The 25572-nt window shown below is 33.4% G+C and overlaps 3 protein-coding genes across 5 annotated transcripts; 2 read left to right on the top strand and 1 right to left on the bottom strand.

Annotated features, from left to right (window-relative positions):
- Positions 1-12873: 12873 nt before the first annotated feature.
- Positions 12874-16313, bottom strand: LOC106440202 (type I inositol polyphosphate 5-phosphatase 2-like). Of its 2 annotated transcripts, none has more exons than XM_013881813.3 (10): positions 15979-16313; positions 15777-15882; positions 15579-15671; positions 15380-15467; positions 15190-15294; positions 13978-14830; positions 13704-13888; positions 13509-13617; positions 13268-13416; positions 12874-13182 (listed from the first exon to the last, which is right to left on the bottom strand). In XM_013881813.3, the coding sequence occupies exons 1-10, from the start codon at positions 16006-16008 to the stop codon at positions 12978-12980; spliced, it is 1923 nt and encodes a 640-aa protein (XP_013737267.2). In that variant the 5' UTR covers positions 16009-16313; the 3' UTR covers positions 12874-12977. The 2 variants fall into 2 exon arrangements, with proteins under 2 accessions (XP_013737267.2, XP_013737266.2); XM_013881812.3 differs by having other exon boundaries at positions 15777-15885.
- Positions 16314-19178: 2865 nt separating this feature from the next.
- LOC125607111 lies at positions 19179-24132 on the top strand. Of its 2 annotated transcripts, XR_007338430.1 has the most exons (4): positions 19179-22815; positions 23088-23361; positions 23568-23878; positions 23958-24132. XR_007338430.1 is itself a non-coding variant. In XM_048776840.1 (3 exons), exons 1-3 carry the CDS (start codon positions 22249-22251, stop codon positions 23684-23686), a joined length of 960 nt encoding a protein of 319 aa, XP_048632797.1. In that variant the 5' UTR covers positions 19179-22248; the 3' UTR covers positions 23687-24034. The 2 variants fall into 2 exon arrangements, 1 of the variants encoding a protein (XP_048632797.1); XM_048776840.1 differs by having other exon boundaries at positions 23568-24034.
- LOC125607202 (replication protein A 70 kDa DNA-binding subunit E-like) lies at positions 23734-25174 on the top strand. The gene is made up of 6 exons (XM_048777052.1): positions 23734-23878; positions 23958-24039; positions 24117-24228; positions 24304-24461; positions 24529-24649; positions 24736-25174. Exons 1-6 carry the CDS (start codon positions 23734-23736, stop codon positions 25030-25032), a joined length of 915 nt encoding a protein of 304 aa, XP_048633009.1. The 3' UTR covers positions 25033-25174.
- The last annotated feature ends 398 nt before the right edge of the window (positions 25175-25572 follow it).

A 25572-nucleotide genomic window follows, 5' to 3' on the forward strand; every position in this document is an offset into this window, starting at 1 on the left:
AAATTAAAATATTTTAAAATTAAATGGAAAAACTAAATAAATAATTATTCATGATTTCAGTTTTTGTTTTTAAATCGGTTAGACATATAATTAAATTTTTGAATAAAACTATTTTAAAAGAATATTTTTGTGCATACATAGGAAACCACCTAGTTACAATTAAGAGGGTGATTGGTTGTGGACGTAGATGCTCTAGAAAATTAGAATTTAGTTTAAAACCATATATGTCAACCAATCAAGCTTTACTTTCTTTTAAAAACTTACTGCAAAAAAAAATTTTAAAAATTTAAAAAAGGATGTTGAGAATTTTGTTTCTAGAGTAAAAAATTAGTATATTAGAAAGCTACAGCAAAAAAAGCTACAACAATTAAATCTACAAATTAAATTTACAACCAAAAATATAAAGTTACAACACTTACCAATCACTCCTAAATGCTCTGTTTTGTTTCTAATTAATGTATTTATTTGTTATAGTTTGATAATTATGGAAATAAAAGAATATGGATAAAACTGAAAAAAATAATACAAAAAAAATTTTAGAATAAAAAAAATTTTAAAGTGCAGAATTGACGATGTATATGAAACGGATTGAGTACCTTTGAATAATATTTAATCGCGTTAATGAAGTCCTGGTCTCTGAAAGCATTGTCTCCCAAGTTCTTTGTTTGAACCAGTTCCTGGTTTTCTAGTGTCACCAGATGCTGTGAAGGCAAAGTGAGACAATATTAGAACGTGAAAAACCAAATGGAAGAATAAGCTAGGTTAATGATTTGTCTCCAAGTACATCACTCTCTGCTCCTTCGTCGCTGTAACCAGTTTTAAGCAAAATCTCGTATACAGCCGAGTGGTCCTTCCGAGAACAAGCCTTTCTGAGAGGAGAAAGCATGGTTGGTTGCATTACAGTACTCTTAGGCAGAAGCATCAAGAAATAAGATGAAATCTAAACATAAACACAAAAATTAATTATTTGGTACAAGAAAATATTGAGTATTCGTTTATATGATTCTTTAACCTCTTCCTGCTTTTGTAGCGGTGCTGCTGCAGAGACGAGAGATTTAGTATCAGGTCGATCTTCCGGGTTGTTTAGAAGGCATTTTGAAGCAAGATTAACAAGTTTAGTTGCGTCTTCATTCTCAAATCTCCCTTCAAGTGATGAATCCATGAGTAGCATCGCATGTTTCTCTATAATGATATCAAAAGCCTGAAATATTGAAACATTCATCACTGGTCTCATATTAAGATGACAAAAAAGTAAAAAATGAAAACAAAATAACTTTCAGGGACACTACATGGTTCGGTGGAATGCGTTTGCCGCTCACAAGTTCTATAAGAACATTTCCATAACTGTAAATCACACTCTCAGGAATAATTGTACCTAACAAATGTGAAAGATAACCGTTGAATTCATCTAAATCAAGAAAGTACTATAAGAATGAAGATTCTTTACCTGTTTCTGAAAACTCTGGTGGAGCGTAAGTCAAGTTAGTGCTATAGTTTATTCCGTCTCTGCGGTTCTTGATGAGACCAAAAGTTGATAGACGAGGATCACCTTCCTCATCAAAGAGGATTCTGGATGCACTTAAATCATGATAGATCTTTTGGTTTTTGACGTTGCAGTAATCAAGTGCTTGTGCAATATAATATGCAACTCGAACACGCATTTCCCAAGGAATTTCCTGCCTGTTCCCTACACAGCAAAAGAGAGCATCAATTCTCTAAGCGAAGATCAAAAGGGAAGTAGTCAGATAAAAGATTAGAGGAACATCTTACAGTGAAAAAGATGCTTTGAGAGAGTACCATAGGGCATATACTCAGCCACCAACAATCTCTCGCCTCTTTCAACGCAATAACCAAGCAGATTGACCAATCTTGGACCTAAGCTTTCCAACAGCAGTCGCCTGATCCTGATTCCACAAGTCAAAACAATAGTCAAGGCAAGATCAACTATTACAATTCAGACAAGATAAACAGACAAAAAAAGGTTCCAATGCATCTTTTCTTTCAGCCTAAAGTTTCAGACATACATTAGCATATTCTACGGTCAAGATAGACACTAACTAATGTATTATTTTCCCCTTTTACAACTAAATAAACCGTTTAGTCTTCAACTAGTCACTGATGATCAATGAAACATAATAAAAGTCTGAAATTTTGAACTAGCCCTTTTTAAGATTCTTACCACAAAGTGCCGAGCATCAGGCCAAGTCAGTTTAGAGAATCGCTTGACAGCGACGAGAACATTGCCTTCGAGCTTTCCTATGTAAACCTCATTGAAATCTTTCACCCCACCTTCAGAGACAATGCAACTGGGACTAAACTCACTTATTATGTAGAATAATTCACTTAATGTAAATTTTTTGAAACATGGAATTTGATTCTCCTGTTCCACTTGGTTCTCATGATCCACTTGGTCCTCATGATCCACTTGTTCCTCAGTTACTGAAACACAAAAACAGTTTCATCATCAGAGTCAGAGAGGGGTTAGGGGAGTTATAGGAGTGTAGTTCAGAGAGGTATACACTTTCCATCTCATTCCTACTTTGCACCAACACCCACAATCATTAAACAACACGCACACAGGAGTTAAGACAGAACTAGGCAAAAGACAAACTAATCTACACTTCCACTAAAAAGAAAATTAGAGTTAAACCTGATTCTAATTGGTGCTGAACTGATGGATGATCAGGAAGTGATCACATGATCAGCATCTTTGGACTGGAAACAACCCATCAAAAGAAATGAGATTCTTCCAAGCAATGGGAAATGTGAAAGAGTAAGTTGCTAATCAAAAATGATTATGCCGAGAGAAGATTGTGCCTCTCGCTCTGAGTGAGTTTGGATTATATATTATGTTTGGCATTGTTCTATGTATAAGGGGGAGAGGCAAAACAAGAATAAAACTGAAAATTATCACAGAAAGAGTAAGAATATATATATTTTTGAAAACAATTGAGAAAGAAGTAGGTTTTGTGAGTTTCTGTTTTAACATATATATATCCAATCAAAAGGATTATTTACCATAAAATGATTGACTTTAATTATATATTACCAACCAAAAGCTACAGAATGTCAAACAAAAAAAAAATATATTTCATGCGAAACAAAATATATACCTTAACTTGCATGCATGTATTTAACACAAGACTCTTTGTCTAATCAGAGAGCTAGTTTGCTTCTCTAATTAATTCCTTTTATTTCATGCTAGAAGTTGGAAGTAGTGTCTCCTTTATGCTGACGCATTTTGGTTATTTACTTATATATGGATATGTAAAGCTAACATGCCTAGTAGGAGAAAGACCTTCTCTCAAATACAGTCGCATATGGAACAGTCATCATCCTCACCAACTGGTAAAAAAACAGGTTTACTAGTTGTTTTAGATATAATACACTAATCTAATGATTGGACTTTTCTGTTTGTTTATTTTGTTTTGTTTTCTTTTATTTATGAGTTTTGTTTCATATTAAATATCGTTTAAGGTTTTCTCACACCTATTAAAATCTCTTAAACTGTTAAATATTTTTTTTTTAATTTGCTTGTGTCATCATCACATTGATTTTGAAAAAAAATATAATAACATGATCTAGTAAGAAATGTGACATATATTATATCTTATTATGACATATATTTAATGACAAGTATTTTGATTTTAGAAATATTCTTAAAATAAGTTGATAAAAAATAATTTGACTACATACCATAACAGTAGATTCTTTAAATGAGATAATGATTAAATTTGGCTACATATCATAACTGTAAATCATATACATTATTATTATTAAAATTATTAGAAAATACTATAATTGATAGTATAAATATATATATACGCCATCATATTAATTTTAAATATATCATAACGAAAAAATGGTCAAAATTCATAATTCTATAATTCTATGAATATTTAACTAAATATTTTAGCCCTGTTCGTTTGGTTGCCGCAGGTTTCGGCGTCAGCGTCAGCGGCGGCGGCAGCGTCAATGAGGACAGTTGTTGTTCGTTTCGCAGACGCTGACGCTGCCGCTGCCGCATACTATGTCGCAACCGCAGGTTTTATCGGCGTCAGCCGCAAGACGCGGCGTTCGGACGCGGCGTCAGACGCAGCTTCCTGCGTCAACAAAACGAACAAGAGTTGACGCAGAATGTTGACGCTGCCGCTGCCGCCGGTACCTGCAGCAACCAAACGAACAGCCCTTTTAAAGTTATACTTAGATCTATTAATTAGCATAAATATTTGATTAGTTGAGTTTTCAAGTATTGAATTTATTTGAATTTAAACGCTATAAAATGCATCGTATAAGACTGACAAATTAAGATAATACAATAATAAAATTAATTGATTAATATATTTTAACCAACAAATGTATAAAAAAAACATGTACATGAATTTATAGTGTTAACTATTTAAAATAAATGTATCTTTTTTCATTTTAACTTAATTTGAACTAAAACTTAACTAAATAAAAAGTAAATTAAAATATTTTTAAACTAAATAGAAAAATTAAATAAATAATAATTAATGATTTCAGTTTTTATTTTAAAAGAGGTAAAACATAATTTTTAAATATAACTTTTTTAAAAACATTTCTTCGCATGCACAAGAAACCACCTAGTTACAACTAAATGCTATGTTTTGTTTCTAACTAATGTATTAACAATATGGATAAAACTGGAAATTTTGATAAAGATAAGTTTTGAAATTATAAAATAAAATTAAAATAGAACAAAATTTAAAGTGCAGAACGACCATACATGAAACGGATAGAGTACTTTTGAATAAGATTTAATCAAGATATGTTAGTGAAGTCCTGGTCTCTGAAGGCAGTTTCTCCCAAGTTCTTTGTTTAAACCAGTTAAGTGCGGTCCATCCGAGAACAAGCCTTTCTGAGAGGAGAAGGCATGGATGGTAGTAACACTGGATTCTTAGGCAGACCCATCAAGAAATGAGATGAAATCTGAACATAAACACACAAAAATTAATTATTTGGTAAAAGAAATTTGAGTATTTCTTACATGATTCTTTAACCTCTTCCAATTTTTGTAGTGGTGCTGCTGCAGAGATAAGAGATTCAGTATCAGGTCGATCTTCCGGGTTCTTTTGAAGACATTTTGAAGCAAGATTAAGAAGCTTAGTCGCGTCTTCACTCTCAAATCTCCCTTCAAGTGATGAATCCATGAGTAGCATCGCATTTTTCTCCATTATGATATCAAAAGCCTGAAATATTGAAACATTCATCACTAGTCTCATATTAAGATGACAAATTAGTGAAATGAAACAAGAAAATTTTCAGGGACATTACATGGTTCGGTGGAATGTGTTTGCCGCTCACAAGTTCTACAAGAACATTTCCATAATGGTAAATCACACTTTCAGGAATGATTATACCTGAAAAATGGGAAAGATATCCGTTTGATTCATCTCATGAAAGTTTTTTTTCCTTAATGTTCTTGACGTAGACTTGTTAGATCTTTACCTGTTTCTGAAAACTCTGGTGGAGTGTAAGTCAAGTTAGTGCTATATCTTGTTCCGTATCTACTGTTCTTGATAAGACCAAACGTTGATAGACGAGGATCACCGTCCTCATCAAAGAGGATTCTGGATGCACTTAAATCATGATAGATCTTTTGGCTTTCAATGTTGCAGTAATCAAGTGCTTGTGCGATATAATATGCAACTCGAACACGCATTTCCCAAGGAATTTCCTGTCTGTTCCCTACACAACAAAAGAGAGCATCAATTCTCTAAGGGAAGATCAAAAGGGAAATAGTCAGATAAAAGATTAGAGGAACATCTTACAATGAAAAAGATGCTTTGAGAGAGTACCATAGGGCATATACTCAGCCACCAACAATCTCTCGCCTCCTTCAACGCAATAACCAAGCAGATTGACCAATCTCTTGGACCTAAGATTTCCAACAGCAGTCGCCTGATCCTGATTCCACAAGTCAAAACGGTAGTCAACGCAAGATCAACTATTACAATTCAGACAAGATAAACAGACAGAACAAAGTTCCAAAACATCTTTGTTTTTCAAATACAATAGAATCTAATTAAACTATATATATATGGTAGCTACAGTTTCAGAATCATTAGCTAATGTATTATTTTCCACTTCTACATTAACTATATAAACCGCTTTAATCTTCGACTAGTCATTTAATGATCAATGAACATAATATAAAAAGCTCAAGTTCTGAATTAGCCCTTGTAAGATTCTTACCACAAACTGCTGAGCATCAGGCCAAGTCAATTTAGAGAGTCGCTTGATGGCGACGAGACCAGTGCCTTCGATCATTCCTCCGTAAACCAGATTGAGATCTTGCATCTCACCTCCAGGGACAATGCATTTGCCACTAAACCCATTTGTTGCATCGAACAGTTCACGTAATGCAAAGCGTTTGAAACATGGTACCTGACTCTCCTGCTCCACTTGGTCCTCAGTTACTGCAACACAAAAACAGTTTCATCATAAAAAAAAAGGCTTAGGGGAGTTATTGGAGTGTAGTTTAGAGAGGTATACACTTTCCATCTCATTCTTACTTTACACCAACACCCCAATCATTAAAACACACGCACACAGGAGTTAAGACAAAACTAGGCAAAAGACAAACTAATCTACACTTCCACTAAGAAGCAAACTAGAGTCAACCTGATTCTAATTGGTGCTGAACTGATGGATGATCAGGAGAAGTGATCACATGATCAGGAGAAGTGATCACATGATCAGCATCTTTGGACTGGAAACAACCCATCAAAAGAAATGAGATTCTTCCAAGCAATGGGAAATGTGAAAGAGTAAGTTGATAATCAAAAATGATTATGCCGGGAGAATATTGTCTCTCCCTCTGAGTGAGTTTGGATGATATATTATGTTTGGCTTTGGTGCTATGTACAAGGAGAAGAGGTAAAAGAAGAATGAAAACTGAAGTCACCACAGAAAGAGTAAGAATATATTTTTGGATAACAATGGAGAAAAATTTAGCTTTTGAGTTTCTGATTTAACATATATATCCAATCAAAAGATTATTTACCATAAGATGAATGTTTTGAAAGATTATATATTACCAACCAACAGCGCTAAGACAAGACATACTCTTTACAGACAATCCTCACAGGAAAGTCTAAACGCCAATCAAAAGCTGCGAAGTTTCAAATAACAAAACATTACATTTTAAGCGAAACAAAATACCTTAATTTGCATGTACTTAACATAAGCCTTTTTGTCTAACCAGAGAGCTAGTTTGCTTCTCTAGTTAATTCATTTTATTGCATGCTAGAAGTTGGAAGTAGTGTCTCCTCTATGCTGAGACATTTTGGTTATTTACCTATGGATATGTAAAGCTAACATTCAGCTACTAAAAAAATATTTCAGAGAAAATCAACTTTCATGTGCTTAAAAATAACATAAGCCTTTTTCACATTATTGAATATTTGAAATAGACCAGTCCTTGGTAACATTATCTATATTATTAAAGTTGAAGTACACATTGAGATTGTTTGGCAATATGAATAGTAGTTAAAAAATAGTATTGTTTGGACACATAGATAGGTAAGCTAGGAAACAAAATAATGGGCTTATGCTAATAAAATAATTTGAAGTCCATTACATTATATTAAAAAGTAATAGGTATATGTTACTTGATATATATATTCAAATCAAAATAATAATTTAAAATTGATTTATATTAAAAATCTATTCAAAAATATACATATATTCAAAATTTGATTTTTACTAACATATTTTCCAATAACTATTATAAAAATGTTTTCAATATATATAAGAAAAATACAATACAAAGCTTGATTTCAAACACCAACTTAAATTATGGTTTTTATATTTCACATTAAATTTTAAAATATAATATATGTGATTATTTATATGATTGTATAAAATATTATTAATTACAAGAAAAATTATTTGATGATACGTATAAAATAAGATTAATTATATGATAACACATATTTTGTAACCTATGATGACACATATATATATAATATTGATTAGGGGTGGGCGTTCGGATTCGTTTTCGGGTCTTTTTGGGATTTCGTGTTCAGTTCAGATCTTTGAGTATTTGGTTCGGATTTGGATAACCAATTTAAATAGGTTTGGTTTAAATATTTGGATAGAGGATAAATAATTATTTAAGTATTTTTGGAGTTTCTAGTATATTTTAACTATTTAAGATATTTACGTTTGATTATTTGTATATATTTTCAAGCATTTAAGCGAACTTAAAAGTATCATATATATTCTGGATGTTTTTATATATATTAAATCTAAAAATAATTAATATATAACTATATAAATCTATTTTGGATACCCAAAATATTTCGATTCGGATCGGATTAGATTTCAGTTCTTCAAATACCAAAATTTTGAATAATTAAGATATTGAATCAATTTTGGTTTGGATTTAGTACTACTTATTCGGATTGAGATCGGTTCAATTCTTCAAATTCGAGTTTTTTGCCCAACCCTAAATCTTATATAATAAAGTAGAGTATTCTCCCTCCTCCTTCCTCCACGACCTCAAGGAGAGATGGGCAAATTGAGCCACGTGTCGGCACTAAACCAAACCTCTCTTCCGTCACCTTTTCGGACTGGGCCGTACTTTTTCAAGGGCGAAGTCCAATATTTATGAAGCCCACCAGGACTACTCTCCTCCTGCGTTTCCCCTACTCTGTTCAAATTCACCGAAATCCTCAGCCTACAGTTCCAGGTTTCTGTAACGCTTTTCATAGACGATGAACAATTTTATTTACTTCTCACCATTAAATCAGTCCTTCAGTCTCTCACACTACGTGAATTCAATTACCTCTATCCCAAAAGTTCAGATAAAAACCGTAAAAAGTCATTCTATAAATACAGTCTAAGAAATCTTCAAATCAAGCTGATTCAACAGAATAAAATCTCTTGCTTACAGCACAACCTGCAACAATGGAGGTTTCTCGAGCCCTTTTTCTGATGTTAACACCGGTTGCTGATACTGTCATCACGCGTCTTGTGCGATTCTGGAAAGCCCGAGACGTTAACAAAAAAGGGGAACTGATGGGAGTGGACACGCTCCTTCTTGATGAAAAGGTTTGTCTCCTTAGGTTCCTTCATTGTGGCTGAACTTGACAGCTTCTCATACACTCAGGACCTCTAATTGTGTTTGCTTCTTTCCCAGGCGACGCTTATCCAAGTGTACATGGCTTAATACTTCCCGTCATCTGCTGAGAGAAGGTGCAACTTACGAGATCAGCCGGTTTGATGTTATAAGTAGCAACACCGAATACAAGCAGGACCGGTATGACTACATATGTTACATAATTTATATTTTGATTGTAACATGTAACAACGGTTTGCTGCAGGTCTACAACTGTTAGTGCAAGTGTTTATAACGCACAAGCCGGCCAGCTAAAAGAAAAGTTCTTGGCAGTGGGTGTGCCGAAGGTCATCGTCGCTACCAGCATTAACCCCAAGTTCGTATGAGGTAAACCTTTTGCATATGACTTTCAGGACATACATTTGCAAACCTGCTATAATCACACATTAACTTCCTAACAGTTACATGGAGTCTTTCTGTGGATGCTAATCCTAGGACACGTTCCTACTTTGACAACGAAACAAGAGCCACTGAGACCTTTGTTGGCAGGTTACTCCCTATAACAACTAAAATTTAAACTTGCTTTTTTGGAAATCAATAACAACTGCACAGACACGTACGTATTGGTCAATAGTTTTGCTGATGAATTTATCTCTCTTTCCATCTTCATTTTTAATCTGATCATAACAAGAAAGACATTTTTTCCCTATCATCATCTTCAATTCCTCACTCTCTCTTTTCATCTGCATTCATGATCCTGATTTGATATTTTTTTGATACAAAGGGTGATTTGGTTTCATTATTTATTCTTCATCTAGCTTTGAATTGCATTGTTCGAGTTTGTGTGGGTGGTGAAAGCAAAATAACAAATTGTAGCAGGGACCATGCATCATCTGACCCTGGAGATGCTTGAGGCTGGGCTGCTGGGGAAGAAGCTTTATGAAGCAAAAGTGTTGGTGAAGCCATGGTTGAACTTTAAGAAGTTGCACGAGTTAAAGCGTGTCTGTGATGATGACCCTACCATTACTCCCTCCTATTTTTGTTGCAAATAAGGTATGACTACATATGTTACATATATGTATGGAAGACAAAGATTCATCTTAAGAAAGACTTTAACCATAATTTGGTTTTGTGGATCAGATGAGTATGAATCTGGATGGAGGAAGTTTCTAGAGATGATCCAGAAGTTCAGAATGTTTGCTGATCATGCATAGTTGCATACTAACACTAAGGTATGTCTTCAAATATTGTCAAACACATGAAGGGCTAAGCAAATGAGAGCTTTGAGAATTCAAATCCAAACCGACAATTTGTTACGTTCACAGATTAAATGGAACAGACAGCTAACATGTATTTCTTTTATAGTCAGTGCTTGTGTAGTGTTATTGATGGTTCTCTCCTGTTTGAATGCACGTACTGGCTTTGATTGTTTATGTTGCCTTTGAGTTATCTTCCCTTGATGAGTCATTACTGTGCTTCAGTGTCAATATATGTCGTTTGGGGATGACTTCTACTTTTTTTTCCATCTTTTTCATTTCCATTCACGTTCTTAGTAAGACCTTACTGTGTCTAATTAATGAACTTCTTACTGGGTAGTCTTTTCTAGACTTTAAGCTAATGGTGTATCTCATGTGTATTTGTGTTTCTGAAATTGGGATGTATTCCTTTATCGAGTTTTTGTGAGAATTTATTTAAAAGTTATTGGTCATAATTAGATTGGTATTGCATTAACCTGCAACGAATCGTAATTCGAAATGTGAGCATAACTACGTACATACGTTTGTGAAGCAGTCGTACGTTTGTCATGTTCTTCCTTTTGCAGCATTATTCACAAAGTTACCATCCAATATTTATCAGTGCCTATGAAACATGAGTCCTGTAACATTGTGTTCAATAGTTTCTCTACGTCCGCACCCAAACACTTATCAGTCTTCATCCCTGGCTTGCGCAGTTTTAGTTACGAGTATGGATGCCAGTATGGCACTGTGTAGGATGAACAACCTCGGTGGATGTTGTCAGCCTTTCCTCTTCCATCACACGCAAAATAACTACTTACGTTGTATGAAGACTATGGTGCAGTTTAATGTTTGTGGTCTTTTTTTATTCATTACCTCTTAAAAATAATTTGTCATAGTTAGGTTGTCATTGGCAATGCCTATTTGGGTTTACCAAAAATTATTTCCTTTTATTTCCAACCGAATATTTGGATTTCCAATGAATAAGAAATATTATTTCAGTGATTTATATATATTAGCATAAATTTACAGGAATATGAAAAATTATTTCCTTTTACACTACAAACTAAAATTCTCTTTTAACATTTTTCTACCAAAAATAATAAATACAATTATAATAATATATTTTACATATATATAAAATTAGTTTTTTTCCTTTTTGGTGATAGTTCATCGTATATGATGTACATCAATTCATTTAATAATATAAATAAGAAATGCCATCTATCATTTTAAATAAGTTAGATACAAAAACTAAATAAGATAAAAGGCTATTTCTTATTTTATACCATAAATTAGAATTATTTCAACATGTTTTATATAAACTTGATTATGCTAATATATTTTAACCTAAACCAAGCTGAATTTTATAAATAACTGAGATGTTCATATGTTTAAAGGCCAGAAAAATGAGAGGAAAAAAAACAAATAGCCCTGAAAAATGAACCAACAACCAACGATCTATGCCTAGCCGAAACCGTTAATTTTATAGTCGATAAATGACAAAATGCAAAGATCTCAAAATTTTTATTGACTGCAACGAATGCTCAATTCACTATTAACAAGTATTAAAATACACACAACAACAAATTATTGATAAAAAATACATAATATTAACCAATCACATGTTGCAAAACAAAATGACAACAAGAATATAAATTTCTTAAAGAACACTACGACAAGAAACATCACCCCAACATCACTTCAGTGTAACTAAAAAATATTTCAAATTGATTAATGAAGTTATTAAGTTTTAAAATAATTTATTTTAATTAGTGAACAACTTTTAAAATATTAGATCATCAAACAATTGCTTTTTTTGTATCAATTATTCAAAATTATTTACTATTTATGCACCAATATTTATTTTGTTAGTAAATATAAAATCTGAATAATGTACTATCAAATACATGTTAAAAATAAAATAATGTTTATTTTCTAAATAGTAAAGACTAATGTTAGGTTATCATAATGCCTAACCAATTAAGATACTTTTATCGCGGTAAATATTTTTTTTCCACATCGTTTAAATAAATAATTAAACATAAAAATATCAGTATATTCGGTGACACAAAAAATCAAAAATAATCTATATTCTTCGTTTTTAATCTAATGCTTGCAGTTTTAAAAATAATCTTCTACTTACTATCCTAACTAAAATAGAAAAGTATTTTTCAAAATTATGTTTTCGTAATGTTTTTTAAAATGAGAGATATACTTGCAATGTCTAAGAAAAAAATTAATGTTACAAGATTATACTTATATCATAAATACTAATTACAAATTTATGATGTTTATATGTTTAACATTTATATACTTACCCGCCCCGCCCGTAGGGCGGATTAACCCCTAGTAGTAACATAAAAATCAAATAGCATCATATTTTAAAAAAAAATACACCCGCACGAACGTGCGGTTCAAAATCTAGTTATTATTATATGTCAAATGGTTTTCAGAGTTACACCATCAATTTAAGCACTTTCATACAAATTTATTTTAAAAAAATAGAAATAGTAGATCATCATAAGGAAATCAAAGAGAATGAACCAACAATTAAACAGATAAAAGTTAGCTTTTATATAGCGAACAAAAATAAAACAAAACTCAAAACAAATATCCTCCATGCAATAAAAATTATGAACATGTTTGCGAGACACTTAGACTGAGAAAGCAGGTTCAGGATGAACAGCAGAAGCAGCTGCGTTATTAACGTGAAGAGCTCTTTGAAGTTTCCGTTGATCGAAAACTTCAACTCCAACGTTGAATATGGAAGTCACAGGCCGATGATCGGACATCCTTATCTCCGATCTCTTATAACACTCTTGTCTTATTCCTTTTCCCAACCATAATATTCTATCACACCTGTTAACACACACAACAAAAATTAATCACAAAAGTTTCTAAATTTCCAGAACTCTGAGAGCGTACAATTTTTTAAGTCACGTACCATGCAGGAGCTCTCTTCTTCTCTCCTTCTTTCAAGTTTTCTCCCGCGTAACGATCGGAATCAAATTCGTATTTATATGTAGGAGGGAATTTGATCGGTCCTTCTCTCCATCCATCAAAGACATGCCCTCTTCGTAATTCTCTAATCAACTGTTACATTACAATTGATATTTGTTTTAATATATATTAACAAAGTAATTAGTATACATACACATATGCGGGTAATTATTCAAAAACCGAACCTGATCACTGTTCTTGAGCTCATCCCATCGTTTCTGCGCGACAAGCTTTCTTACTTCACTGTCTGACATGTTAAGTCTGTAGTTCAGATCACCAAACCAGAATACCTGACTGTTGTTGAAGGAAAACAAAAACATTTTAGTAAAAAGATTTAAAAGTTTCTTGCGCTTCTTTTATATATTTGATTGGTTGCTTACTCGTGACATGGAATGGTTCTCGGTTGATCGGTATCAAGAACCGATGAGAAACGAGTACGACGTATGATTTCATACACGTCAGCATTCCGGCGCTGCTCAGCACCTTCTTTTTGACCGGAAGTTAAGTGCGAACACACGAAACACATTCTTGATTGATACAACGTCATGCTAATCGATACTGATCCCTGCTTGGGAAAGAAGCTAGGGTTAAGGATTTTTTACCTTTTATTGATATTACTTGGAAAAGAAGCTAGGTTTAGATTTTTTTAATTACCTTGTTTCCCATGTAGCCCATCAAGCCAACTCCAACCGGCGAAACTTTCAAATTGTTGACGTGTCTTCTTAACCGCCGTCGGATCCATACGGATACATAGATCCCAACCATTTGCTTACTCACTATTCTCACATACTTTTGACAATCTTTCACCTTCCGACACTCCTTCACCAAATCTTCCGACAAGCTATAAGTATTTCTGATCTTGTCTCCTTCATCGGAAGACGACTCTCCGTCCAATGAATCATCAGACATAGCTTTCGCAGCTTCTTCGGCTTCGGACAAGGAGGAGGAGGAGGAAGTATTATCATTCTCTTCTTTGATATCATTCCAACTCAGCTTTAGCGTCTCAAAGCTCCTTGACCGTTTCAAGTTTCTTGCGTCAGAAGCAAACCTACTCACTCCCGTTGGATTCTCCGGCAGCTTAAACCCTAGCATGGCGTTGCTGCTCAACACTCTCCTTAGCTTCCCCTCTGATCCAACAATCTGAGGATTCTCGTCTAAAGCTCGTTCAGGCCAGTCCATGTCTGGATTCCCTACTGGTTCAAGACTCGGTAAAGCAGTTGCAGCATCGATGAACTCATCTGTAGCTAGGTCTAACGAGTGGTCAGCAGCAAGGTTCTCGACCATGACATCAGCGATAATGGAGTTTGCTTGTTGTGCTAAGACGGGAGACGACGGTGCGCTATGAGACCTATGAAGAACGTTGTTGTTGCTTGATGATTGATCATTGACTGATTCTTTTTGGGGTTTGTTCAGTGTTCTACGGATTATGGATTCCCATCTCGGAATCGGACCTCTATCTTCTGCTCCGAAGACGTTTCCGGCGTTTAAGGGTACCACTTCTTGAAACCTGTAACAAGTTTTTTTTTTACACCGTGGAATATAGATTCATCAAAACAGAGGAATAAAAATATCATAAACTAATAATTATTTGTTTATTAATAATAAAATTCGTTTTTCTTCAAAACAAAATACATCTCTATTTGTTTTAAAATGTATTTTAATTTTATGATGTTTAATTAAGGGTCAAATTATAACCTTAGTGAATATATAAGATTGTAAAAGTAAATATATTTTCTTTTAAATAATAGCAAATTTTAAAATAAAATAAAAATAAAAATATTTAAATTAATAACTATGTAATGAATAAAATATTATAATTAACTTTGTTAATTTATAAAGTTTTTAGTGTTATTTTTCTTTACGTACCCAATGATGTAGATATCGGAAGGGTTATCAGTAGAAAGCCAATCGTCAATATCAAGATCATCGGAGGGACGTTTCCCGGCGACGTTCCATGTGGCAACCGTTACTCTATAAGTCATTTTCAACGAATACAAAAACATTAAGGAAGATATTTTCACCAGAGAAAATATACAAAATTACAAAGTACCCTTACCTGATGTCTTTTGTGTTTATGTATTGGACTCTCAAAGTCTCCGATTTGCCTCGCCGGTGTTTTCTCTGGTTACCCCTCACACCACCGTCTAAAATATTATAATAACATCCAAAAATATATTATAACACCTCTGTATTTATATATTTATTATTCAGTTACTTGAAAATATCATTTATTTTGACAGAAAATGAGAATCTACCTGAAATTTTTTTGCCGTGATCAGCTTGGTGGCCGCCATGGCTATCTTCATCAGCTACGCAGCAGGCATTAGATACGTTTTTGACCGAACATACTGTTAAAGGGACCCATAAAATCATATTAATAAAGATAAAAACTATAGACAAAGTTTGACCAAACTTAAAAGAGAGGACAATTCTTGAGAAGAAGTCATACTTACCGTCATCTTCGCTCTCATTCTCTGTATCTACTTCGTCTTCGCTAAAGTCGTAGACCTTCGGCTTTATGTTCAGCCATTTATTCATAACAATCGAAGGCCAAAACCTCTGCTTTACGTCAAACAAACAAAAACATAAGTTTTGTGAATAAATAATTAATAAATAAATGAAAACAGAGAAGAGCAAGCAAGCAAGATATCGTACTTCAGGGCGTTTCCCGCGTCTTGTTTTCATCTTATCCGATGAGACAAAGATTTGATATTTTTTTTTTCTCTTTGGGGGAGTTTCGAGGAGAATATGAACAGAAGAGATGTCGGAGTTATGATATTTATAACAGTGACAGAGCGAGCTTCAAGAAGACTACACACGAACAAGAACAAATAAGAAAGATACAAAATAAAAAGTGGCAGTCAGGCAAGAAGACGTGTGGAGGAATTTATAAGAAAATTAAAATTAAAAAGGCGTAATGATGGAAATTCTCTGATATTATGTTTGGGTTCGTTCGAAGAAAAAGCTATAAATCTATGGCTGTTATTTAACAGCCTTCACGAACCAAACTCCAACTTGCAAGTCACTTTTTTAATAATATAGTTTTTAGATTAATTTGGGGAAGACATGTTATAAAAAAGTATAAAGACTATCTGATTTATTTCTCTGTTTTTTTTTTTTGCTCTCTCACGTGTTTCTTCCGGTTTTGGATATTTGAACCAAATCTGTTATTTTGATTAGGTTTACTAGTTAGTGTACCGGATACTTCTCTTAAGCTCTTAACAGCCTAATCTTTGATTATCTTTTTCTTCATTTTGGGAACAATTTTTTTTTCATTCTATGATATTTTTGGAGATATAATGATGGTTTATTGGAGTAAACTGAACCAATATAATTATAGCTTATATCATATAAACCAACATCGGCAGTTCAGCATATAATAAAGAACCGTTTGCTCAAAATAAAAAGAAAGTAAGAAACCGGCTAGATTCTTTTTCTTTTGTTTTATTGGGCTAGTTAACTCTTTTTCTTTTTGCAAATTAAAGATGTTTGTCTTAAAACTTACACGGAAGCAAACCTAAAATTTTGCTAAATGGAATCATTTACCGAATCATTTTCACTTTAGTCACTGTTTTTCTAAAACAAAAAAAACTACAAAAAACTACAAAAATACAAACCAAAAAACAACCGAAATCCGATTCAGCATACTATTAGGATAATATTTTATAAAGGTTCTTTTTAGTGATTTAAAAAAGTCAAAATGTCAATTTCTTAGGAGAAACGAATAGTTTTTCAATACGAGTCTAGCTCCAGCTAAGATGTTCAGGCTTTCAGCCATACAATCGGCCAAAAGATTGATTATTTATCTGACTAGTATTTGATTAAAAAATATTATATAAATGACAATTGACAATGAACTGGAACCATAAGAAAATAACGAAAACAAGAATAGGCGCATTATTCACGCTTTTATAAATACCATTTTCTATATCTTTTTAATATTGCCTTATGTTTCAGTTTCAATAATTTGAATAGTGTTTTCAACTTCTGAAACTGATGAATTTGATGGATATCGACTCTGCAGAAACAAACCATTCTTTCAATTAAAAAAAAAGGGAAATATCCAAGTCTAGGATATGGATATATAGTCCAAATGTACTGAAATGTTAATTTCCGACAGCGGAATTAGTTCATTTTTGTCATAAAAATTAGCACACACTATATATATAATTAGATAAATTTTATATGAAACAAATTGACGCCAATGCAATGCAACTTGTGGATAGCGGACGTAACAAGAGTCATTTGAAGGTTTGGCTGAACTAATTAATCTTATTAATCACTAAAAACTAGCGTCACACAATTAAATTAGTTTTAATTAATCAAATTGGCTCTATTTAAGTAATTGATCAATGGACCTTAAAACAAAAACCGGAAGACGATGGTTGACCATCAAATAGGTAACGGGATATTTTATTACAATAAGTTCAGTGGGAAATAAAAATGTTTTAACTAATCACCAACGAGAGCGACGGGATAACTAATACATAATTAGATAGATTAATCCGTAATGTAACTGCTGTCAAAGAACGTTTGTAGAAAGAGTGGGATTATAGAAATCTAACCTTTAAACAAAGAAACAAAATTATAAATATAATCTATTTCAAACTGAACAAGTCGGTTACTCGAAGATTATTCAAAATGTGAGAATTCTAACATGATAATATACTTGAAGAAGTTAATATATTTTAATTTACCAAATCCAACACAAAAATTAGATACTATTGGTAGGTCGGTCTAAAGGTACATTTGGACCACATACCTGTAAACGCACCTATATATAAGGAAACACTTGCCCTAATTTGTATTATGACTAACTTAAAATTAATTGAGTATATTAAAAATTGAAATTTAATTATGCCGTATAAAGTTTTTTGAGTAACGTGTGGACGAAAAAGGTGAAAATGTTTTAGAACGACGTTAATGCCATTTGCTTTTCTCAACGAGCTAATAGGATATCAACACGCAAATTATACGAATAATCCACTTGTATTTTTTACTCCATTATTTCATTTTATACAGTTCTAAATGGAGTTTTAAACGACAAAAAAGAAAACGGAGTTTTAACGGCAAAAATGGAGTTTTTGTTGGACTGGTGTCATAACTCGTAACTTTTCAAGCAATTCTTAACCCACAACCTCCCCCCCCCCCCCCCCCCCCCCCCCACACACACACACATTTAATTCTCATAGTTCATTCGTGAATATTATAAACATAATGTATATGCAGTATATAATCCACTGATAGAGCTCGTTATTTTGAATAAGTTATTTATATTTAAATTAAATTTACATAACCGTAAAAAGTCCATAAGAAATACTAGTCATATACTCTTTCTTAGACGTTTTTCTAGTTAATGTTTATGTAATCAAATATTTATACGAAACAAAAATAAAATATGATGAATGAGTTAGATAACACAATTTTACAAGAAGTTATTATAAAAAAACGGTTGTACGATTTTACATTTTTACCAAAAATAAACGTCGCAAGTAAAAACTAAAAAAGATCCAGTTGAAACACACCGTAATAAATTAAATGGTGATATTACAAGATTTTATCGAAATTGGTCACATTAAACTACTTAGAGTGGATCTATCCATGTTTGGCTAAGTTTGTTCGACTAAATGATACAGTGAATAGATTAGGGATAAATCATGTCGGAAATCTTATTTATATTAGAAACAAATCAGGATCGAGAAAGAGGTTACAAATAGGCGGAAAGTTTGATTGTGAATTGAGTTTACTATACAATGAATATCGAGGTCACTAGTTTATCTCTCTAAAATCTTTCTTTAGAAGCTCTCGGGAGAAAATTTGATATTTCTTTTGTTGACTATCCCTCCTTCTATAGACAAAGGGTGCTTCGAGTATAACAAAAAACAACTTGTCATCCTTAGGATGAGGTCATATATTCGATCATGTTAGGTAATGTCACATATTCTCTGCAACACGGATGCAGCTTGACTCGTCCTGAGATATTGAATACTGGTCGAACTATATTATATGTACTTGTTTGACATGCATGTTTTCTTTCGAGTATGGGGTCGAGTTCTGTCGTTTTCCTTGTTAGATTTTGTTTCTTGGGTCAGGCCTTTCTCGTCCTATGTCGGACCTTCGAACTTAACGGATCTTCTTAGAGCTGAGTCGCTGATAGGGTGTGAATCCCACTTCCAACACTAGTTATGAAAAAGATTTCGGCAATACCACCATTTGCAGGTAAGTCTTATCTTTGTTTTAAGAAACCATTTGGATTCTGAAATCAACATAAACATTAACCTACAATCTTGATTTTCATAGATCAAAAGTTCTCGATTTGTTCTGAATGTAATAAGTTGAACAACCTAGATAGCTCCATCTATAATCATGTTATATATAGTCAAAATGTAAATGAAAACATTGATGAATGTACAAGTTGATATATAGGTTTGCTAAAAACTGGTAGACAGAAACGGAATATTATCGTGGAAGCCATCGTCAAACACTTTTGGAAAGGAAAACAATGAATCCATACAAGGAATGGGGTCGTAATTTTGGTCCCCTCCTAAGACAAAATTGCAATTAAAATTCTTGTCTTCATATACTTCACATATATCAAAATTAGTGTTAATTTCTCTGCATGTGATTTTCAACGATTCATATTTGAGATAAACTTTCCGACGGAGATAGAATATCTCAATCCATGTAAGAGGACAATACAAGCGCTAGTGGACTGTTTAGATTTTGGTTGGATTCTTATTAGACCATGCTAATTGTCTTTTATTTTGAGGAAAAATATCATATCCACTGATGCATCATTTTGAAAGAATAAAAATGAGGATACAAATTTGAAAGAACACTATTCACAACTTATTTTTACTATTAAACTTTTTATTTACAAATTGATTTTTAAATTATTATCTAAACTTTTATATATCTAAAAACAAAATATTTATATTTTATACTTTCTTGAAATTATTAATACTTTCATTAATACAACTATAAATTCATATAAATCAGTGTCTATTCTATTAGCTAGAAACAAAATTTATGTATAAAATAAATATTTAAGTAAACTAAAATTATAGTTGAATAAAATTTGTATGTTTTAAAATAAATATCTTTTAGAATTAATAGTAAGTATTAATAATACAATATACTTATAATATTTTTACATAAAATGAAAAAAATAATTGGAGTAAAACACAAATTGATTTTGACGTTACCTTCTTTTGAGAGAAAATTTGAGGATGATCATTAGAAATGCCTTTGATAATTAAAATTATATTGATTCTTGTTTATAATTATTTAACTCTGAATTAAATCAATTAGAAAAACCTTTGAAGTATTAGAAGTAAAATATTTTAAAATATGTAACGTTATTACACGATTTTTTATATGTACATACAAAATTTATATTCTAAAATCTAATTTCAAAATAAAAAAAATTATGATCATATTTATTTATTGAAGATTCTGATAAATATTTTTTATAAAAATTGACCATGATTATTAGTTTAAAATAGTATAGAAAAGACGTTTTACTTAATATCTAAGCTTAAAACTATGTTCAGACAACCAAGTCGTCTTGGTTTTATAGTAAATGAATTTCAGCTGGAATTTTCGTCTTGGGTTTGATTCACCAACCACATAGCTGCACTATTTAGATGGATTAATTGCATATCTTGATGTAATATTTCGTGAAATTAGTTTTTTGGCCTATTAAACTTTTGAGACGGTTATTAAAAAAAACTATGTTCAGGCTTTTTAGGCTTTTTGGGTATGTTTGGAAATTCATCTTTTTTACCCAAATTCCGTTGATAGTATTTAATTTAATGATCTTGTCGAATCAGAGGGAAATGACAAAACAAAATAAGAAGAACAAGTTCGTTAGTGCCGCAGAATAAAGCTCCTACACGATCTAAAAGTTTGTCCTCTTTTCTTGATTAGAAGTAATCTAATATTACATGATTTTTAATGATATCTCTGATTTGCTTTTTACGATGATTATATTAATTCTTAATTAAGAAAACCGAAATTTGGTCCACCACAAAGCGAGTAGATTCGTATGCAAAATTCACTACCAGTATCACGAGATAAGCACGCACAATGGCACCTCATCACGACCATACACCAGCATGAAACTTTCACGATGCGTAATTTTATGTGGGCAAAAGTTGACATCTAATACTATTGTAGTTCATATTGGAATTAGGTATTATTTCTTGAAATAATAAAATAATAATAATTTATCATAATGGGGTGAACCAAATCTAGTGACATACAATGATTTAGACAATGACAACTCCGTTTGTCTTCACACATATACTTGTGATTTTCTATTAATCAAATACATGGCTTATATCAATGTAACACATCCAGACGATGGGTCTGACTGTATAGCACTTTTGGAGTAAATACCTAGACGAAAAATTTGTGTTACTCCAATTCCGTCTAGAATTTGTGAAAAATGAAAAAGAAAACTTTACTCTTAATATCGTTGAATTACACTCTCTCTCCTAAATATTATCCTTCCACTCTATGAAAGAAAGACTCAGAGTAACATAAAAGTATCATACAATAATAAAAGGGGAATACCCTGAGTAGTTAGAGTGTCCACGTCGACAGTAATAATCAACCAATAGGAGAAGAGCTTTTCGCCACGTCAGATGCTCACTTATGTCATTTGGGCTTCGCGTTCACAGGCCCTAAATCGTTCGGAGTAAACAGCCCGTGAAGCCCACCTCGCGTGAAGTTCTCTTTCCATTTCCGCGAGGAACTAACCCTAATTTTGCTTAATCAATCCTCGATCCCCTTTCTCTTCCTCTTCTTCGTTTCGTCGATCTCCTTTCTCTTCGTCTTCTTAGTTTCCTACGTTTCACGGATCTTTCATCGCAAACAATCAATTCTCTCCCCACTCCTCTAGACTTTTAATCTCATTAATGGATGATTTATCGCTTTCTTCCTCTGAGATTCTATATACATCTCTTAATCGATGTTTTATTTGCATCAAAAAAATTTCTAGCCTTTCAACCGCTCATTGCGATGAAGTTATCCGGTGTTTCCGACACAGTGAAAACGAACGGCGAAGCGGTGATCCCCTCCAGTTCGGTCAACCCCGTCGCCCAACCCGGTGTATCTTCCGGCGATGTCAATCCGATCCCCTCCGGTCTGGTCAAACCCGTCGCTCAAACCGATGTCTCTTCCGGCGATGCCATTGCGATGAAGTCAAAAGACGTAACGGCAGAAGCGAAGAATTCGATCAAACCAAACGGCAAAACTGGTGCCTCCTCCGGTCTCAAACTCGGTGTTAGAGGCAGAGCCTCTGTCTCATCCGTCGATAAAGGCAAAGCTATCGTCTCCGAGAACGTGGGAAAGGTTATTACCTTCAAAGACATCACTTTCGGGCCCCATGAAGACGAGGTGCGGTTCCGGTTGATCCACTTTTGGGAGGCTTGGAATGTTCAGACGAAGGTGCTTATCGGCATCGAAATGCTTCTCATCGACGAAGAGGTATAAAACGATATCTTTTTACGAGATTAGTTTATGATATTGTTTGATTGCAATGCTATGTTAATATATAGTTTGATGAGATTAGATAATTAATATTAAGATTATTTTATGACCAGAATTGATTGATTAGATTATATAATTATTTGTTGTTAGTACCGTCGTGAGGATTATATGAGTTGTTTGTTTCGGGTTAAATATATAGTCTTGCTTTTGATTTCACTAAAGATATCTATCCTTGCTAGCTTTTTTAATTGATGTTCTTTTATCGACAGGAGAGTGTTATCCAGGGCTTCATCCCCTATGGAAGGATTGACACATATTTGCGTCACATGAAAACTGGTGCTACATACCGACTCAACAAGTTTTTCGGATCAAAGAGCAAGACTATCTACCGGGTAGCTGAGTCAAGTGTCACTATTTGCTTCTCAAGTAACTATGTCCTCTCTGGACTCGAGGACAGTTCGATCAGCTTTCCTGTAGATCGGTTCCGGATTCATGGACACAAAGAATTTGAAGCTGGCTCCGACTTGAGAGGTGATCTTTATGGTAAGTTCTCACCTCATTACACTCTCCACTGTTTGCATTAGTATTAGATTAATATAAACTTAGATAGTATGATATCATCTGATTATAGATTTTATTTGTTCTGTGGTGTTTGCGTATGATTATGTTTTCATATAGACTCATAGATTTAGGCTTTGTTTCCGGGTTGGTAAGATAAAAATATTGAGTTTTATTATCTTCTCTTGCAGATTATATTGGCCACATCAAACTTGTGAATGGGAAGGTCCCCGGTGACGGTCTTCTGCTTGATGAGTCAGAGATAGCAAAATCTCGCCGAGTTGAGCTTCACGTTCAAACACATGAGTAAGTTATTCTATATCTTCCTTCAAATTCACATATGGTTTTATTTACCACATGAGTTTGTGTTGTTACAGCGATCCTGTGCTGAAGCTGTACCTCTGGGACAAGGTTGCGTTTGAGTTCTGTGAAAAGTTTAAAGCATCTGGTGGCACTGCACGCGTTATCTTGGTCACCACCTTAAACCCGAAATGGTTTGGAGGTTTGTATTGCTAACTTCCATTCCTGTTTTAAGATGTCAACTATGGTTGGGTCATATCTGATATTATTTTATGTTATAGGCGTCCTATCTATATCTTCTATGGCGTCTTCACGGGTATTTCTGGATGGTGATGTCGAAGAAACGCTGTTGTACCTCAGCTGGTAATGTTTAAGTTTCATATGTTGGAATGCAACTTATATTACTCCGCCATTGAACGTCTGGTTTACATTCTTTCTAGGTTGGACTCGAACCTAGATGTTGCCAGCAGAGTTAACACAGAGGTGGTCACTAAGCCTGAGTTAGCGACACTGGGAGACCTCTTCTCTTATATGAATCAGGCATCCGCTAAGGTATTATATTCTCAATATCTGATACATCCAATAAGATAATCTAAGTTTCTCATTGAATTTTCAAACATTTATCAGGTTGCTTGGTTTGAGTGCACAGCAACAATTTATGATGTCGTGAACGGTTCTGGATGGTATTATATAGGCTGCGGTGTGTGCCATACTAAGGCAACAAAAGGTCCTACAACGCTTATGTGTAAGAAATGTGGGAAGAGTGAGATCGTCGGTGTGCCGCAGTAAGTGGTTTATATATAGCTATACAAATTATTTGACTGCAATGTTATTAATGTCTCTCTGTTACAGGTATCTATCGAAGCTCTCTGTATATGACCATAGCGATCAAGCCGTTTTTGTTGTCCTTGGTGATGCTGGTGAGGAATTGACTGGAAAGAAAGCTGCTGAGTTGGTGGAGCGATATTACGAGGTATATATGAAGCCTGTATGCTTACGTGATTTAAGAACATACTCTTACACATACATGCATTCTGATAATGTTTAAATGTGTTGTAGGCCAATGATAGTGTGGGAGAGGATCACATAGTTCCAGTGCCTCAAGCCATGATTGATACCATCGGACAGATCCGGAAGTTCATTGTGAAGGTATCAACCCACAACCTGACTGCCAAGACCCAAACTTTAACTGTGACAAAAGTGCTCCCACTTGAAGCCCCAGAACCCGAAGGCAACGTAGGAGTGAACGTTGGTAAGGAAGGTGATAGTGAGAGTGAGGATCATGCAGATAAGTTGGTGAAAAGGGGTGCTGATGGGATTGAGTCGGAAGGTGTGAAGCGTGTCAAATGTGGCTAATGAAGTTGTCTTTACTGGAATTGTTTTGTTTAATGCTAAGCTTGGTTTTTTTTTTCTGGATTTGTGTTTGCAGTTTTAACAAACTTTGCTATGATCTCTTTTGCTAATAATATCTATTATTAATCTCTTTTCATGTTTTAAAGTTTGGCTAAACAAAAATGCCTATCTATATATCTATATATGAGAAATCATTATACTTGCTTGAAGGCTGAATGAGTGTGTAGGCTATATAAAAATTTGTTCATAGTTGCCAAAGCATAGAGATGTGGTTATGGTCGGTTGATGGGTCAAGATTTATGAATATGATTTGAATTTGTCGCAAATTATAAATGGTTTATAATTTAAATGGTGTCATAACTATGAACCGTCTTTAGATTTTTCGAACTGGATTTGTATTATGTAAATAAAAGTTCAATATTTTTGTTCTTATTTTTGAAAATAAATTAATGTAAACAATGTCTTTTATTGTTAATCAATGTAACTAAATTTGCTCCGAAAACCCATTTGCTCAAGAAATATCGACTAACAGCTCATCCTTAT

This window comes from Brassica napus, chromosome A3 (assembly GCF_020379485.1).
Source record: "Brassica napus cultivar Da-Ae chromosome A3, Da-Ae, whole genome shotgun sequence".
NCBI classification, from domain to species: Eukaryota; Viridiplantae; Streptophyta; class Magnoliopsida; order Brassicales; family Brassicaceae; genus Brassica; species Brassica napus.

What these genes read in the sequence shown, in the direction of transcription:
- LOC125607202 (XM_048777052.1), top strand. Translation starts at nt 23,734, where the DNA reads ATGAGTTTGTGTTGTTACAGCGATCCTGTGCTGAAGCTGTACCTCTGG. An exon ending in GAGATCGTCGGTGTGCCGCA is followed by an intron (nt 24,462 to 24,528) that starts GTAAGTGGTTTA and finishes TCTCTGTTACAG; the next exon opens with GTATCTATCGAAGCTCTCTG. An exon ending in TGGTGGAGCGATATTACGAG is followed by an intron (nt 24,650 to 24,735) that starts GTATATATGAAG and finishes AATGTGTTGTAG; the next exon opens with GCCAATGATAGTGTGGGAGA.
- LOC125607111 (XM_048776840.1), top strand. Translation starts at nt 22,249, where the DNA reads ATGATTTATCGCTTTCTTCCTCTGAGATTCTATATACATCTCTTAATC. An exon ending in TGCTTCTCATCGACGAAGAG is followed by an intron (nt 22,816 to 23,087) that starts GTATAAAACGAT and finishes TTTTATCGACAG; the next exon opens with GAGAGTGTTATCCAGGGCTT. An exon ending in CTTGAGAGGTGATCTTTATG is followed by an intron (nt 23,362 to 23,567) that starts GTAAGTTCTCAC and finishes CTTCTCTTGCAG; the next exon opens with ATTATATTGGCCACATCAAA.
- LOC106440202 (XM_013881812.3), bottom strand. Translation starts at nt 16,008, where the DNA reads ATGAAAACAAGACGCGGGAAACGCCCTGAA. An exon ending in ATAAACACAAAAGACATCAG is followed by an intron (nt 15,295 to 15,379) that starts GTAAGGGTACTT and finishes AATGACTTATAG; the next exon opens with AGTAACGGTTGCCACATGGA. An exon ending in AAGAAGAGAGCTCCTGCATG is followed by an intron (nt 13,183 to 13,267) that starts GTACGTGACTTA and finishes GTGTGTTAACAG; the next exon opens with GTGTGATAGAATATTATGGT.